This window comes from Heptranchias perlo, chromosome 4 (genome assembly GCF_035084215.1).
Source record: "Heptranchias perlo isolate sHepPer1 chromosome 4, sHepPer1.hap1, whole genome shotgun sequence".
Lineage (NCBI taxonomy): Eukaryota > Metazoa > Chordata > Chondrichthyes > Hexanchiformes > Hexanchidae > Heptranchias > Heptranchias perlo.
Window position 1 is genome coordinate 83941310 of NC_090328.1, and position 18995 is coordinate 83960304.

Consider the following 18995-nt stretch of genomic DNA (forward strand, 5'->3'; position numbering starts at 1 on the left):
TTTCTTCAATGGGTAACAAATTAAGTGCATTTAATTTTAAAAAAGAAAAACATATTTTGGAAAAAAATTCAAAGATTATTTCAAATATTCCACATATTTTTGCCTTTTGACTACCCTAGGTTTTCTCTTTCTTGACAAGTGAAGGCTGAGAGGGGATGTGATAGAAATGTTTAAAATTATGAAAGGTTTGGACAAATTGGATCCATGTAAGATTTTCTGCCATGTACAGAATTTAAGCACAAGGAATCATATTTACAATTGTAAGAATAACAAAAGAAAATGAGAAATGTAAGACGGTGGGTTTTTTTTAAAATTAAAAGGGTGGTAAGTACGTGAAACAGATTACCGGCACAGTGGTGGAACAAGAAACCTGATGGGTTTCAAGAAGGAACTAGACAGGTTGTTGTCAACATAAAGGATTCAGGCTTATTAGGAATGCACCATGGGAACACTATGGATGGTTGGCCAGATGGACCAAAGGTCTTCCCCTGTCTGAAACTGTTACTATGTAACTATCTCAGACCAGTACTTGTTCACTCTGCTAGTGATGTTGTGCACCTGATATTAATCCTTAACACAAAGCTGCCCTTTGAGTAATGAATCATTATAGTGCTGGAAGATGTCAATTGAGCTCAGTTCTCCCACTCCTTTTCTTGATTATAAGTCCCAGAACACTGCTATAAATCTGTACTTCGAATTCACTGTTAACTCATACCAAAAACAGAGATTAGGGAGTTAACTTTAACGTTTATAGCTCCCATACTCATGTTTTTTTTTCAAACCTTCTACTTTCTTGTGGATGGATCCATTTACACTGCAAAAGAAAAACTTGAGAATTTAAATTTATTAAAATTACAGGTTTTAGTTTGCAACTGCTGCTTTAGCAGCCCTATCAATGTTTTCTTGATCCACATTCATATCCACTGCAGATAGGCATTTATATTACTTGAAGTGCAATATGAGCCAAAGTTATAAACTAGCAAATTCTGGTGATTTGTGACAAACCTTTACTTATTCTGAGGTAATTATATATTCAAACACTCCAGAATGACAGGCCTTTAATGGAATGACTACAGAGCTGCTAGCTTCAGTTCGTTTATTACCAGAGGAGAGATCTTACAAGTACAGTACAATAGTCTGAAAGTGATCATAATCCACTTATATAAGGGCGTTGTTAACATTGAAAGAAAGACAAAACATAAACTAGAGCAAGAGGAGCTTGCTCATTTTCAGCAGCTTGACAAGGCAACTGCAAAGTAATTGTTTTGACCTGTTGAGATCCTCAGCATTATTCTGCATTCACATCTAGTTAAAACAATACAAAACTCGAAGTAGTTACATGCATGCAATGTACAAAGGGGAAATTCCTGGTATTTGTGACTGAATCTTAGTGTCCCTATTTTCTTGCCAAAAGGGAAATTCCTGGTCTTTATATTATGCTACTGTATCTTCCATTGTCCTTATTTTCTTACATACATTTTACTATAAGCTACTTTTTCAGGCAAGTTTAAGATAAATTAAAAAGGAGATGCACAAAGCAACATCTTGAGATGATGTCAAAGCTATGCCACTATTGCAAAAGAAATGGAAATAATAACACACTCTTAAATTTTAGTTTATAACTCCTAACTCTCCTTCCACCCCCCACCACATACCAAAAAAAATCCCCTTCAATTTTGCAGAATACAATTTGGTCAAAATAGACTGTGTTTAACATGGTCCTAATAATCTTACTCTAAGGACAACAGAATTACTGTAATTTTTTATATTGGAACAAGATTCAGAAATGATATTGTACTTCTCAAAGTGATGAGTACTTTGACTGCAGTTAAACGGACTTAAATGAGCCCCCCCCCCCCTTTCCCCTCCTCCTCCTTTCCAAATCTCGAAAGGACTGTAAAGTGAAGCCAGCATCCCCTCTTTGAACCGCTCACCTCATAAGACCAGACGCACTGGGTATTCCCGAACCTCCGGACACATCTGCCGATTTCCACGTCCTCGTGTGTGGTGTACATCTCCCGCAGGCACTCTCCGATGTGCGGCACCATCCGGCGCAGCACCTCCCTGCTGAATATCATCCCAGGGCCCCCCATGCAGAAATTCTCCCCCGGCTCCAGGGCCAGCTTGCCCAGCTCCTCGGTGGTCCCCAGCCCGGTCTGACCCAGGTACAGGGGTTGGCTGCTGTTGAGGGAGCGCAGGAACTCCTCCAACCTGTCCCCTTTGATGTACACGTCGTCGTCTGCCCTCATGAACCACTCGTAGCGGTCCAGGTAGAGGTCGTGCATGTACTTCAACATCATGAAGGACTTCTTCTGAGGAGGGTACGAGTCGTCCACCCCGGGCAGGGAGACCAAGGGGATGGAGATTGGGATGGAGATGTCCTCGGAGCCTTCGCTGGAGAAGAACTCCACCTTGCCCGGGATGGATGATGCCCAAGTCCTGTAGGCAGCCACCGCTCGGGAGTCCAGGTACTTCTTAGCCGTCATGACCCCAACGTAGAGGAAACGTTTGCTCCTGACATTGCTGGCTTCATTGCCATTGCTCGCCCTCGCGTCTTCCTCGCCCCCTCCCTCGTTTTCCTCCTCATCGTCCTCCTCCTCCTCTTCTGTCTCTTCTCCCTTTCGGAGTTTGCTGAAGAGAAAATTGTCTTTGTGCCACCCTAAGCTGCTGCTGCTCCTTCTTCTGCTGTTGTTGCTGTTGGTGGTGGTGGTGGTGGTGCTGCTACCGAAGCTGCTGCTGCTTCCGCCGATTGCCCTTCCAATTCCTGCTCTGTTGAACAACGAAGAGCAGATGTTGGAGATTTTTTTGTTCTTTCCATTTATTTCCACCACCCTGGGGACGATGAGCCACGAAGCGGCGGTGAAACCCAGCACCAGCCCCAGCACAACGCTCATCCATGGTCTCCGAGACCTCACAGCCATATTCTGTACCTCCAGAAAATACAAGAGAAGTGGGGGGGGGGGGGGGGGGAAGGGAGGGAGAAGCCCACCTGTCCTTCAATAAACCCTAATTATTAATAATCTATCCCACCATAGCAAGGAGAATTTTTTTTTGTTGTTTAAATATTAATAAAAACAGAAAATAACTTTTCAAAATAAAGAGCAAAATTCATTTTTTTTTAAAAAAAGAATATTTTTTTTTCCTCTACCCAGTAGTTGCCACCAACTGAACTCAAGTCTGGCTCCTTTTCTTCCAAGTTGTCACAACCTGAAGGAAGTTATTACATTTCATTGCAGGCGGTTCCTTTTCCGTTTTTTGGAAAGATTCACGCATTTTGTTTGGCTTTTCTTTTTGTGCATTTCTCTTTTTTTTATATAGATATATATATTATATTGAAAAAAAACAAAAAAAAAAGTTGACGGTGATAAAGGAAGCGCTGTCAGGGCTGACTCCACACCATGCCTCTAACTCCTGGAGTGGAGGAGCACATTTCCAGACTGTGTGGCACTCCCACTCTCTCATCTCTTTCTCCTCCTCTTCTCCACTCTCCCCGGTTCGCCATTTTGTTTACATTTGACGTCAGGGCAAATAACTTTTTCTTCCTTTTCTCCTCTTCCCTCTCCCTCTCTCTTTATTTTCCAGTCTTTCTGCTTCAGCCTCAGCTTGCCTTCATTAATATTAATGCCGCACTCACCAAAGCGCAGCGAGCGCAGCAGCTGAGAGGCTGGAGGAAGGAGCTGGGGCTTCACTTCAGATTGACAGTCCTTCTGGCCATACACTCGAGGGGCGGAAACTAAAATGTAAAGCCTTTCGTCTGCTTCATAATTTTAACAAGTCCAATCGTGTGAGATGGAGGGACGGAACATCCGCCCCCATGGAGCTGCGTCTTAGCTTCAATGGTGTGAGTTTCTCAAGGAGGAGGAGCTCCAGGCAGACTTTGGTTGACACTGATGACTTGTGTCTGCTGAGACAAGACCGAAAGCTTGTCGAAATGATCAAGGTACTTCTGCAATAGTCAAACGGAGTGCTGTGATGTACAGCTGATTTTAAAAAAAAATCAAATATCAATAATCCCTTTGACAAATCAAAGAGGGGGAAATATTGAATGGATTTTTAAAAATTCTAATGCGATGTATTCAATTATTTTGCACTTAAAGCACCTTTGCAAAAATAACAAAATAATGACCAGATGATTAATGATGCAGATGATTGCAGAGTGAAATGGACAATTCTAAACAAAGAAAGTCCAATAAAAGGAAAAAAAATACACCAAACTTACATTGGGTTTGAAAGATTGTGGATTCCAAAATTTCTAATAAAATCCAGTTTTACTTTGTACTCAATGTGTACATTTAAGATTGACCTGTGGTGTTATTTATGTTTTTTTAAGCCAAATATTTGACTAACTACATTTCAATGAATGCAGACACCAGGTATGAGCGTTGAGGTTTATTCAGGTTTGATCCTAAGTTGAGCTTCAGCATAGTGTTATTTTCCTGAGAAGTTGTTAGGTAAGCTTTCTCTTGCCTTTTCTAATATAAGGCTACTACAACCGGTAATCCCAGGCTGTCTCCCATCTAAGTACTAACCAAGCCTAACCCTACTTAGCTTCTAAGAAGAAGAAGACTACCAAATCAGATCATGCACTATCAGAGCACCACAGAAGTCAGCAAACATTCCTGATAGAAGGCAGTATGAAAATGCAGAACTGAGAGCAGCCACTGATGGAAAGAACATCCTACAGCACCTGGTATTACCTGGCGGACTCCCATCCAAGTACTTATCAAGTCTAACTCAGCTTAGCTTCCTAGATCAAATCGGATAGGGCCCTCTTGCATGTTTGTAGATCTATTGCAACAGCATTCTTATAAGCATGATACCCTTCTCTAAAGTGACACAATTGAATAGAGAAATGGCCTACCCTAGCTTGCCAGGATCTCAGACTTATAAGAATTATTTTGTGCTTGTGTTGTAAGTTCAAATTATGGTAGTCCTTTTCCTTGCTTTTTAATCTTGTATTGTGGTTTCATCTAAGCTGAAAGAGCTTGCATAATGGTATAGGATTGAAGCCAAAAATTTCTTTTCCACTAATCTATCAGACTTCAGATAGTCCATGAAGTGAAAGCATATGGTGCTGCTTCTTCAGTCACAACTAACCTAACAGAGGTAATAATTTTTAAAAATGGCAAATGAGGCATATGCTCCAATTCGACCAAAAAATGAATACACTCCATTAAACCTGCAGGCAAGTTTTGTGTATAAATAAATAATTTGTACTTGGGACAATTCTGGCTGTTTGGTGAATTAACTCAAATTGACCAAATTAAAATCACTTCAGTATTGGAATTCGGTTTAGCACTCATCCCCAGTAGACTCCATAATATATAAAACATTCCTGAAAGGTATGGTTGTTTTATTGTAGATTATAATGCTTATGTGCATTTTTAGACTGGAGTTTAAGTTGCCTCGATATGTTGTAATGTAAAATAATCATTACTATACACTCAGTCTGATGCAGCCTGTATCTTTTTGGAATGAACAGATTAATATGAGCATACTTTATAAATCCACAATTTATCAATGAGTCATCCAATAACACAACTATTTAATGTAATACAAACATAACCAAGATTGCCAAATGATACATTGTGCTTGGGCTAAGGAAATACAGAATAAAGAATTCAGAGTGGGGATTTATCATCCTGAGTGAATTTGCGACACTATGGGATAGATTTTCCACTGATTGAATGGAAAATTCCAAGTAACCTGAGCTCGAAAGTCATGGAGATAGTGCAGTACCCATGATAAATGAGAGGTTTTATTTCAGTAAACCCTGAGACAGAGTTGTTTATAATACAAAAGAAATCTAATTGCTGATGTCTCTTAAAAGATTTTTGCAAATAATTGATTGATAATATTAGGGCTGGATATTTTATAAATCTGATTAATTGATGTGAATCCTCTGCACTTTTAGATCCTGGGACATTTGTTCACCTACCCCTTTTCAAACCATGCAACTAAAAATGTGTATAGATCCACACTCTGCATCCATGATTTTAGATTCTAAGCATCAAAGGAGCTAAATAAAAAAGAGACAATTACAAGCACTGGATGGTACCCAGTGATAATTATATTGGATCAAAAACTATTCAGTGATCTTTCTTTTTTCATATATTGAATGCAATCTCCTAGGTGGTTCTGCCAATATCACTCAGAAAATTGATTTGAAATCTATGGTCTGTCAAACTAAACCTGTACTCTGGCTATGGAGCATTGTCCCATATGAGTTTTTATATTAGAACTCTGCCTGGCTCAGTTGAAGTGATAAAACAGGTATCTATGAAATTTATATATTTCAGTTATATTGTTGCACTTTGTTATAAATCTATATGATCTCATTAAGTTACACTTAGAAAGTAACATTTTTCTCACAATATTAAGAAGTGATATGGCTGTGGAGTCATCTTTTCAAAACCCTGCAATGCATTGTACAAAGTACAAAACCTCACAGTCATGACTAATGAGCTACATAGTCTCTTCACTTCAAAAATGCGAATGCTTAGTTATTTCTCTGTGCACTTTTTTGTCATATTTAGGCCAATTAATGTATTAAAAGGGAAGTAAATGATTTGATAATGTAAATTTAAATATTCACAGGTCTAAATTCTGCTTTGCGCATTATGGAAACTAATCTCTCATTGTTTTAATGTGCTATTTTTCAAAGGAGTGGAAAATAAAATGTATTAATTAACCTTGGAAATGTAATAAACAATGAAGAGGATAGTGACAGACTTCAAGAGGATGTGGACAGACTGATGAAATGGGCACACATGATGGTTGAAGTGTAGTGCAGAGAAGTGTAAAATGATTCATCTTGGTAGGAAGAATGAGGAGAGGCAATACAAACTAAATGGTACAATTTTAAAGGGGGTGCAAGAACAGGGGTGTATGTACACAAGACTTTCAAGGTGGCAGGACAAGTTGAGAAGGCTGTTAAAAAGGCACACAAGATCTTTGGCTTTATAATTGGAGGCAGAGTACAAAAGCAACAAAGTTATGCTAAACTTTTATAAAACCCTGGTTAGGCCCAAACTGGAGTATTATGGCCAATTCTGGGCACTGCACTTTAGGAAGGACGTCAAGGCCTTCGCAAAGGTGCAGAGATTTAGTAGAATGGTACCAGGGATGAGGGACTTCAGTTACGTGGAGAGATTGGAGAAACTTGGGTTGTTCTCCTTAGAGCAAAGAGGGTTAAGGGGAGATTTGATAGAGGTGTTCAAAATCATGAAGGGTTTGATAGAGTAAATAAAGAGAAACTGTTTCCAGGGGCAGAAGTAAGAACAGGACACAGATTTAAGGTAATTGGCAAAAGAGTCAGAGGCAACATGAGGAAGAAAAATTTACGCAGTGAGTTGTTATGATCTGGAATGCACTGCCTGAAAGGACGATGGAAGCAGATTCAGTAGTAACTTTCAAAATGGAATTCGATAAATACTTGAAAGGGAAATTTTTTTAGGGTAATGGGGAAAAAGCAGGGGAGTGGGACTAATCGGATAGCTCTTTCAAAGAGCCAGCACAGGTACAATGGGCCGAATGGCCTCCTTTTGTGCTGTATCATTCTTTGTTGGAGTTCGTATTTAAAAGTGGAATGCAACAAAAATTTGGCTTTGCTCTACATATACGGACCTGATGATTTTTTATCCTAGATTTTTTTTTAGGAAGAATGAACTGGAAACTGAAACTCAGATTAATATCACGTGCCTACTTTAAGAACGTGCCTGTATTTATGGAACTATCTGTTTCCTCTAAACGGAGATATTATCAGACTACTTATTAGTGACATATGACCAGCTTTTCTTCACCTTACCCTAATGTATCCCCATCCCTGTTAATTTCACCAAATGATCACTTATGCAGTGAGGTATAAGTTAATATTAGTTGTTCTAACAATTTTGAATTATAAGATTTTAAATTTACACTAAAATGAAAGAAATATTAGGATTAGAGTTAACGCAAACTAAAACAATATTTATGCAGTTAGGAACCTCCAACACACAGAATTAGTTCAGGGAGCTGTAAGTGCACATTTATTTAAAATAAATAATTTAAGGTAAACGGTCATTACAAGTTGCTTTGAGGTGGTGAAAAATGTGCTTCATTGGTGCATCATCTAAATTCCAATAAAATACCCATTTTGTACCATCCTCTCCCCGCAGTGACATGACACAAACATCATGTCACTGTTAATGGAGGAGTTGCGGTGAGAATAACATGTACAACAATTGGGCTTGTGCCTCATTAAAGCTTGTGGGTAGAATTCTGTTTCATACATGATGTCATCCAGCTGCATTCATGCCATGACTCATGCTGCAGACCTAAGCGTACAGTGAATAGATAATTCATTCCTAGTCTCCATTTCCATGATCGGTAAAATATGCAGTTAGTGCCATGTTGTGGGGGTTGGCAGGAGAGTGGGGTCTCGATGGCAGTGCACATTCTACCATTTTGAAGCAATGTAAATGGACAGTTTATCTCCAGATGGATTTTTGTTGAGACACAAATATATCCTTTGTGGCATGAATGTTGATTTAATCCACACTTAAATTTGTGGCCATTCCACAAGTGAAGAAATTATTTCATTAATCTTCCTACACTGTATGAGATGTAATTTCAGCATGTTGACAATTGTGTGTGCTGGAAACTCAGTTAATGACATTTTGAATATTTATTCAAAATGTTAAATGGTGCATCAGACTACTGAATAAAATAACTGTTTCCAGAACACGATGCACTAAAGCGTAGAATATGTTACAGCTGGTACTAATACACCTTTCACCCCTATGCTTTTGATTAAGGACGTTATCAAATTTATTTTTTGGTCATTATTCTGTAGGGGAAAAAATGGTCATTGAATTTTTATCACTTTCGTATAAAATCTTTGCTGCATTTCTGTTGCTTGATTCATCCTTTACCTGATGCAATAAAAATAGTTCCAAATTTTTCTATTATTTCTTTCATTTCATAGGTACACCTGTAGAATCTCACAGGTTACAAAAGAACGTGTTAATGTTACAGAAGAATTAGTTAATTTTTAAAGTCCAATTTCACAAACTGTAGGAGATGTATGCGTTGAGGAAGATGTCTTGTGTCCGCAGACCATAAAACGATCAATTATTTCAAGCTTTAAGGTAAAGTGTGTTATGAAACAACCCTATGAGCTGAATGGTGCATCCTTATTATACTTTTTGGTGTGAAATACTGAATTTTTAATGCATCAACATTTAAAGTGACATCAGACATGCCAACGGCTTTCTGTAGTTTTAAGTCTTTTTGTGGTGAAATTGTTCTAGAGAAACAATTGCACCACCTAGTGCTTAAGTAATTACTCTGCAATATAGCTGTTAAAACCATAGATACTATTCTCTCCAGAAGTGCGTAACTGTGTGTCTTCATGCTTATTTTGCCGGTGTGATGAGGGTGTATATAGTTGCATTATTAATATCTTTGTTACTTCTGGTTAACAAAATCTCTCACTCAGGGAGTAAACTGCTTATTCCACAGTTCCCTTTATAATACTGCATTCCATTTCAAAACTCCATGTCATCTGCTGCCTATTGCATTTTTTTTTATTTTAAACATGTCCATGTTTACCTGCAATGCCTGTTACATCTGCAGGTGGCCTTGTGCTAGGGGTTTCCAAAGTTAAATGAGCTAATGGGAACTAACACCAAAACGTCCTATCTCCTATTAGGAAGAATTCAGGCCCTTTACAAAAAGGAAAAAATCTATGCCTCTAAACCTGGAGAAAATCAGGCTAGACAAAGGAAATGAAAAACAGGGACCTGTTCAAATTTGGAATAAGTGGGGCCAGTTCAGGTAGGCTCATCTCAGCCTGTAAAACTTCGAACTTTGGGAAATTGGGGCCTAAAAAAGTTTTTAAAAATTGTAGCCAGAACACCCTCACCCCACTGAGGACGTTTCACTCCCCACCCCACCCCACCCCACCCGACCCGACCCGACCCAAGCCACTTTGCTGGACTTTTCCAAACTGACATTATTTCCCAGCTTCCCCCTTACCCCCATCCTGGTCCAATTATTCCCCTGTTCTCGAAGACTGTACTTAGTCTAAGGTTGACAAATCTGGTTGGATGTATTCCAAGAGATTTCATCATGTGACCTCCAACCGCCCTGCCCTCACACTCCCGCCATTGGTCGCCCGACATGTCCATCCTCATGCCCCCCCCACCCCACCAATTGGAAAGCGAACAGACCTATTGTTACTTGATTGACAGTCAAGAATCATCCAATCAAACAGCCCTCTTCCCCCCCCCCATCTGCAATATTTTTATAACTAAGAAACGATGGGCCGAAGGGCCTCTATCCGTGCTGTATAACTCTAAACAAAAGTGTTCAAAGAAAATGTAAAAAAAATGCACAATTTATTTGATGTCTCCATGATTTCTCTCCAGGATTGCTTGCAGCAGTATCCTTGAGATTAATCTTCAATTCCTGGAGACTTCAGATCAATCCTGGAGGATTGACAACCCTAACTTAGTCAGGACTCCAGCGCACAGTGCCACGAGAGATTGACTAGTACATATAATTTATATTGGAATAAATAAAGATTTAAAAATTGTACCTCATGTTCCTTGCATTTTCATTAGCTACTTATCTGCAACTATAGGCTCCCAATATCACATTACCATTCACCTATCAATAGAAAAGTGAGGGGCTTGTTCCAAAGGACCTTCTGATGGTGCAGTATAACCAGAAGATTCAGGAAGATGCATCAGTTCAATGTAAACTGACTCGCTTTTGACTTTCCATTCAGTTCTGTTATGAAAGAAAGACTTGCATTTATAAAAGCACCTTTCATGACATCAGGATGTCTCAAAGCGCTTTACAGCCAATAAAGTAGTTTTGAAGTGTAGTCCCTGCTGAAACATAGCAGCCAATTTGCGCACAGCCAGACCCCACAAACAGCAATGTGATAATGACCAGATAATCTGTTTTAGTGATGTTGATTGGGGGTAACTATTGGCCAAGACACTGGGGAGAACCCCCCACCCCCGGCTCTCTTTGAAATAATGCCATATGATCTTTTACATCCTCCTGAGAGGGCAGATGGAGCTTCGGTTTAACATCTCATCCAAAAGATGGATAATTGCCTTACTTCCACTCATTGGTTCCCACTTGCAGGCTGGTTGAGATTGTTAACTGAAATTGTGGTAATAGCAAGGAGGAAACCCATGTCCTACTGCTCCTGTGGCACAGCAAGTTAAATTACTGCATCAACAGACTATAGTCAATATATTCTTAAGTGGCAGAATGTTATATGAATATTGTTGTATAGTTGACAACAATCCTGAATGAAAATTTGTGGTTTCTAGGTGAGTAATGTTACCCTTCTGTTTGTTATTGCTGGAAGGTATAAATTGTAGAATAATAAATAATGTCTTTTATTTATTGATAAGAAGAACTGAGCCTTTCCATGCTAAAGGGCACAATTTTTATTATTTCCATGTATTTATAATATCTTTGATTAATATGATGACAGGGATTTCTTGAGAGACTACCAATAAACAAAACAAACAGGTAGAGATATACTCCAAGACTAAAACCTCTGCTTTACAAAAAACTCATCATCAAACAAAGTAAACCATACACTTGTAAATAAATAGTTAACAGAACTAAACATAAATATGGCTGTTAGCACACATGGAAATGCTCCAGGGCCATAGAAATCAACATTGTCATGATTCAAGACAAATATTTGTATTGCAGTCATAACAAAAGTTAGAACAAAGAAAACTGAACCATCACAAATTGAAAACAAACTCAGGAGTTGCAAAGTAACAAGGTCAGAAACACAGACAAAAGGGAATCTTACAAACAAAACAAAGTTTCTACACAAAGAAAAGATCATGACAGTGAAAAAAATTATAATCAGGGGTGGGAAGCTGAATTGAGCACAGCCTGATAAAGGCGAATCATAAACAGATTAATGCCTCCAACTGTCAATCATAAGATTAATTAACACCTCACAGAAGAGCGCAGTGACACAATGGAAAACATGAAAGGATCCTCCCCAGTCTGCCAATTTGAACTTTGCTACAACTGATGAGGGTTTAAGGGAGCATTTCATAAATTTTGCTGACGATAACATGTTAAGAACATTGAAGACAACTGAAGGGGCTTCCTTCAGCAGACTGGAAGAACTCTAGATATAAATAAAACATTTATAAGTACATATATCTGTGCCTGCGTGCGCTTTAAATAAAAATATAATATTGGAATTGAGATTAACCCTGACTCTTTCATTTATAGCTTTTTGGGAAAACCTTTGAATCTAAGTGTTGGTGCTATCCTGGATGTCTCTTGAAGGCTGGCTAGGATAATATATGGGAGCTCAATTTGTAGGTCAAGGTCAAACACAGCAGTTGTACTAAGTTTGACTCAATAGCACCACCTCGAGGGCTGATAGGTCGACTGCAATGATTAAATTGTATCCAATAAAACTTAGTTCCTCGACCATGAGTTACTCTCAACTCGCAAAAAGGTGCTAATTATACAATAGGATTCACACCTGAATTGTAAACTAAAAAGACAGTGAATCAATAGCAGAAATTAACTTACTCCAATCACCTTTCATAAGTATTAAGGTAAAGGACATTCTGTAGCATCCCCGAATAAACTAGCACGAGCTATAGGAAATCTAAGGAGATTTGCCTGTCATAAGCACAATCTGTGAGAAACATAGGCATAAATGTAACAAGGAAAATGTAACTACAGTGAAGCAATTTCTAATTCAGTCAAAAAAAGTCTTGCATTAAAATAGGAAAAATGATAATTCTAGTAAATAATTTTGAAAGCATAGCTTTATGACACATTTATCTGAGGTGAAACCCTCCCAGTTACATTTATTCTTTTTACTTTTGTCCTATAGGTGTAGCATATACATACCATTCATCTTAACTGTATTTCAGTTTTTCAAAGGCATAATTAAACTTCACTGCTGCTGTAAGTAGGAAGGCTTACTGTGATTTGTCCAACAATGCAACCCCTCATGCAGCAAGACCTGGACAACATCCAGGCTTGGGCTCATAAGTGGCAAGTAACATTCGTGCCAGACAAGTGCCAGGCAATGACCATCTCCAACAAGAGAGAGTCTAACCACCTCCCCTTGACATTCAACGGCATTACCATCGCCGAATCCCCCACCATCAACATCCTGGGGGTCACCATTGACCAGAAACTTAACTGGACCAGCCATATAAATACTGTGGCTACAAGAGCAGGTCAGAGGTTGGGTATTCTGCGGCGAGTGACTCACCTCCTGACTCCACAAAGCCTTTCCATCATCTACAAGGCACAAGTCAGGAGTGTGATGGAATACTCTCCACTTGTCTGGATGAGTGCAACTCCAACAACACTCAAGAAGCTCAACACCATCCAGGACAAAGCAGCCCGCTTGATTGGCACCCCATCCACCACCCTAAGCATTCACTCCCTTCACCACTGGCGTACAGTGGCTGCAGTGTGTACCATCCACAGGATGCACTGCAGCAACTTGCCAAGGCTTCTTCAACAGCACCTCCCAAACCCGCGACCTCTACCACCCAGAAGGACAAGAGCAGCAGGTACATGGGAACAACACCACCTGCACGTTCCCCTCCAAGTCACACACCATCCCGACTTGGAAATATATCGCCGTTCCTTCATCGTCGCTGGGTCAAAATCCTGGAACTCCCTTCCTAACAGCACTGTGGGAGAACCTTCACCACACGGACTGCAGCGGTTCAAGGCGGCGGCTCACCACCACCTTCTCAAGGGCAATTAGGGATGGGCAATAAATGCCGGCCTTGCCAGTGTCTCCCACATCCCATGAACAAATAAAAAAAAATTTGAATAGTCAATAGAAAAGGTGAAACTTCAACACTCAAAACACCATTAGCTTGCTTCTCTAGAAAAGGTCAATGATAAATTGAAGAGTTACCTCTGTACAACTTTAACCTTTTCCAGATGAGGGGTCATAAGACCTGAAACATTAACCTTTTCTCTTTCTCCACAGGTGCTGTCTGACCTGATGAGTGTTTCCAGCATTTTCTGTTTTTATTTGAACATTTTCCTACTTTATCTTATATATTTGACCTCCTCCATGCTGTATGAATGCATGAAAGGTAAACTGGGAAATGTAGCTGTCGCACGACGTTGTGCTTTCAATGTATTTCCTTTGTAGTTTGTTTTTTGATTGTTAATGTTTCTGGCAAGAAGCATTCAATGGAATGTAAAATCTTTTCTGGCTGCACTTTTGACCATATTTAGTGCTGGTAAAAATTGACCTAAAATGTGAACTCCAAGTAGACAATCCGGATCTGTGCCTCCACAACATATTTTCGTATTTTCACTTTCTTGCAAGGTTACCATAGCAGTGAAAAATAACTGTCATATTTGTTTCGTCAACCTACACATATTAAATTAAAATAAACTATTATACAATCATGTCTATCCAGCACCTTGTTTTAACCAGACAGTGCAAAATAAATTTAGTTTGAAAGAATTCACATCAGTGCAGAACTTATATCATTCAAACTGAACTTGTCAAAAAACATCAGCAACTTTCAGCATGCTGATGTGTTTAATTAGATTTGATATGAGATCAGGCTGGATCAGGCACTTATTTCATTTTCCCTTCTAACTTTTCCCTTCAGTTATATGTTTCTGCTAGTCTGCCTTGTAGAAACTGGGCATATTAGAATGAGGAGTTTATAACACACATGATTGAGCCTTTTAGAGTTTTTTAAAGGCAGAGAGAGAAGTAGGGAGACAGACGGGTTTAAGAGAGTGAGTTCAAGACAGTAAGGCTTAGGCTCTGCCACCAATGGTGGGGTGAAGAAATGCTGAATACATAGAAGGCCAGAGTTAGAGGACCAAAAGAGGGATGGAGAGTGGGGAGGACATATTAGGCTGGAGGAGGTTGCAAAGATAGGGCGGGGTGAGGCTGTGGAGGGATTTGAAGTTGAGGACTTGGGTGCAGAGAGCCAGTGGACATTAGTATCAGTAATGGATGAGAAGAACTTAGTGCAGGACAGGATGCTGGCAGTGAGCTTTGGACGATTTGAGGTTTATGCAGAGTGGAGGGTGTTAAGTGGGAAGGCAGTAATTGGAGAAATCAATTCTCCAATTACTGGAGAAGGATTTTGAAGCTGTAGGGATTTATAGGCCCCAAATTTGCACAGACCTTCTGTCACCTCCCTGTCGTAAGTCCGGTGAAAGTGCAGCAGATGGCTCTAGAAATTGACTGGGACCCAGATACACTGGCCAGATACCCGGCCTTCGCTGGAAATTTCCAGTGGGCCTTGTCTGGATTGTAAACATGGTCCCCGGCAACAGAAGTAGCGAAGATAAGAACATAAGAAATAAGTCGAGGCTGGAAGCAGGAACTTCCTACACTGGGAGTTCCCATTTCCCCAACCTTAGTGGCACCTGTTGTAAGGTCAGGTGCACCCATTGAGATGAGGCCTGCAAAAGGACCGAAGTGGGCCCTACTGGAGAGGTTCCAGGCAGGGAACTGGTCTGAACATCGAAAGAACTAAAAAAAAATTAAAATTATTGTTTGCCCCCTTGAAGGGGCCGAAAAATAGTTTCTCTGGGGAAGAGGCCGCAGCCTCCCCAGACACAAACAGACACTGGAGTTCCTAGACTATGTGAGCTGGCAAGCGGTCAAGATGCACCCGCAATGGGATGAATGCCGACCGGGCCCTTGCAAATGTGATGCCCTCCCATTTACCCTGCATACTCTGGCTGGAGGGGGCACCAGCAGACACAATCCCAGTGCAACTGCCAGGATTGCAGCCCTTGCAAATTCGGGGCCAGGCCTTAAAGAAAAATCATTTTTTTCTTTCTTCTCTCCTCTTCTGAAGGTTCTGACTATTCCTAGCTGCTCTGATGCTTCACCTAGTGGCCAATTTCCTGTGCGAACCTTAGACGTGAGTGTTGATTGTCGGTTTGCATTGAACGGGGCGGGGGGAGGGGAGCAGACATGATAGCCTAGCTCAGCTGGTCTTACTGGGCATCCACAAACGTATAGGGGTCGAGTTTCCGCTTGTTTACTCTAGTAATATCAGCGCAATCGGGGTGGAATTGGCCGAATCAGCGCAAAAGATCAGGGAATTTTAAACGTGAGTTACACCCAAAACCACTTACACTTGTGTTTTCCACAATCTTTTACACTGGTTCAAGATTCAACTCGCCCGAATCAGGCCCTGCCCACAAAACTGGCCACGCCCTCAGGTCAACATTATGAATTTCCACCGATTGCGCTGGTTCAAGAAGGCTCTTCAAATTGGGCTCATTTTCTTGGGCGCACAGGCACTAGTTGGCACATTTTAAAAGTTTTTTCATATCAAAAAATATTTAATTTACGAGAAACTGACTAATGTACACCAATGTATCCAATCCTGGGCACCACACTTTAGGAAGGATGTGAAGGCCTTAGAGAGGGTGCAGAAAAGATTTACTAGAATGGTTCCAGGGATGAGGGACTTCAGTTATGTGGATAGAGTGGAGAGGCTGGGGTTGTTCTCCTTAGAGCAGAGAAGGTTGAAAGGAGATTTGATAGAAGTGTTCAAAATCATGAAGGGTTTAGATAAAGTAAATAAAGAGAAATTGTTCCCATTGGCGTAAGGGTCGAGAACCAGAGGACACAGATTTAAGGTGATTGGCAAAAGAACCAAAGGCGACATGGGGAAAAACTTTTGTTATGCGGCGAGTAGTTATGAACTGAAATGCATTGCCTGAAAAGGTGGTGGAAGCAGATTCAATCATGGCTTTCAAAAAGGAATTGGATAAATACTTGAAGGGAAAAAATTTGCAGGGCTATGGGCCAAGAGTGAGGTAATGGGACTAACTGGCTTGCTCTTACAAAGATGGGCCGAATGGCTTCCTTCTGTGGTGCAATCATTCTATGATTCCTCTTATGATTCTAATGTAACCATTTAATGGTTCATTATAGTTTTTTTTTAAAAGTCATTTTCAGTAATTTTAAATCAGGTTACTCACAAGTGGAGGACTGGTCACCCCTATTAAAAATGCTTATTTTTTGCTGATAAACCAATTTTCAGCTGTATTAATAAAATTGCATCAGGTTACCACTCTTGAATACATCAAGGAATATTTTTTAATGGAAATTCAAAAAAATAATTGTTACATTCTATTATGCTGCCCGATTGAGTTGATGCATGGAAGATTTTAAGTTTGTGATTATGCAAATGAATTTTAGCAGCAACTTGAATTCTAACCTAACCAGCGCAATTTCAAGTGCATTTTGGGCTGATTGCGACCATAGTTCAAACTCTACCCCATACTCTCCAGTACATGTCACTGGATAGCAAAGAGCAGAAACCCTAGCCTATTTTCCCCTCTGTATCCTACAGATGCTGAAGTCAATTGTACTAACCTCGTTGTTGTCCCAGCTGAAATCAGCTACTCAGCAAAGAGCAGTATCACATCAGACAATGCATTTACCCAACCAGACTTTCATGGAAGCTAATTATTAAAAGAAAACATTACGGCCTTGAAATTACACTATGATAATTTTAGTGCACAAATGTTTAACATGTTTGTATGAACTGCTTGGATTTCCCTCTTCCTGCTGGAGGAGGCTCAAGGTGGAACTTCTTCCCGCCACCTCAACTCCGTTGTGACCCTGACTCAATTACTTGGTGTTGGGAGTCATTGGTGGTGGGTTTCCTCATAAGTCCTTTTTATATATGTAAATGAGGTTTCCACCAAACCTCTGTTGTAAGTAATGGCAGTGGAGCAGGTGAATCCCCAAGGAAATTCACCCCTCATTATCTATGCAGGGTGGGCTCCCAGTGAAAGGCCCGACTAAGGGGGAGCTCGCCATTGCCAAGGAGAAAGGTACAAGCAGAAAAGAAGGGAGTCCATTTAAAGGAAACAGCAAAGTTGTAAAGTTAGATTTTTTCTTAGGCCACGGACTGAGACGAGGCCTAAAACAGGCATGCTACTAGGCCCACAGCCTCCGAAAGGGACATCATTGGACCTGCTGTCATTGCACCAGGGACTACCCTTCCTTTCTGTGAATGGTTCCTAAGGTTAACAGTGCCAGCGTTCGAAGGCAGGGAAATCAGGCAGATTGTCGCAACTTGCCTCCTCACTGCTATTTACACCTGGTAGGTCAATGAAGGGTGGTCGACGGCCTTTCCTGCTGGGAAGGGAAGGAAAGGAAAATCTAGGTTGAAGTGGGGTTGAAGGTAAGTTCACTTTTCCTTGATGTTCCTCCGCTATACTGCCCTGCAAGGAAAATCCAGACCCTTTGGTCTGTTTTGAGGACAGGCTAGATGGACTAGCTGGTCTTTTCCTGTCCGACATTTTCGTACGTTCGTAACTCAAGTGCTTTGATAAAGCACATTGACATATTGGATACTGTGAGGTTATGAAACATGCTTGGAACAATGGCTCCAAAATCCTTTTTATTGCAGGTAGCTTCATTAAAGAATTTTTGTACCTTTCTTAACTGAAATATCAGACTGAGGAAATCACCTGAATTTGTGCTTTTTCCTTTCTAGATTATTTAAAGTAAGTCAGACCTCTGCAACCAATTGCAAACAGCAACTGTTAGCCATTTAAACCCTGAACAGGCCTATAATAGATTTGTTAAGCAATATAAATAGATATTTGTTTGTGAAAAAAGCTATGCTGTACTAATAATAATGGAAGGGAGGAAAAGGCCCAGAAAGCTAGATAGTGGATGGATAGGAAGATGCTGCTGCCAAAGTCACAGTAAAAGAGGATGTAGTTGAGATACTGGATGGGCTAAAAATTGATAAAGAGGAGGTACTAGAAAGGCTGGCTGTGCTTAAAGTAGATAAGTCATCCGGTCCGGATGGGATGCATCCTAGGTTGCTGAGGGAAGGAATGGTGGAAATTACAGAGGTCCTGGCCATAACCTTCCAATCCTCCTTAGATATGGGGGTGGTGCCAGAGGACTGGAGAATTGCAAATGTTACACCTTTGTTCAAAAAAGGGTGTAA

At 40.3% G+C, this 18995-nt stretch overlaps 1 protein-coding gene and 1 long non-coding RNA gene across 2 annotated transcripts in view; one reads left to right on the plus strand and one right to left on the minus strand.

Moving 5' to 3' along the window:
- The window catches only part of LOC137321074 (chondroitin sulfate synthase 3-like), a 220718-nt gene extending 216998 nt beyond the window's left edge, over positions 1-3720 (minus strand). The window contains exon 1 of the mRNA XM_067983254.1: positions 1935-3720. Within this exon, the coding sequence (XP_067839355.1) occupies positions 1935-2921 (987 nt within the window). The 5' untranslated portion in view covers positions 2922-3720. The remainder of the gene's footprint in view (positions 1-1934) is intronic.
- On the plus strand, positions 2249-14442 carry LOC137321075 (uncharacterized). Its single transcript, XR_010962707.1, has 3 exons — positions 2249-2468; positions 8966-9128; positions 14012-14442. It is a non-coding gene; the product is annotated as an uncharacterized lncRNA (long non-coding RNA).
- Positions 14443-18995: the final 4553 nt, after the last annotated feature.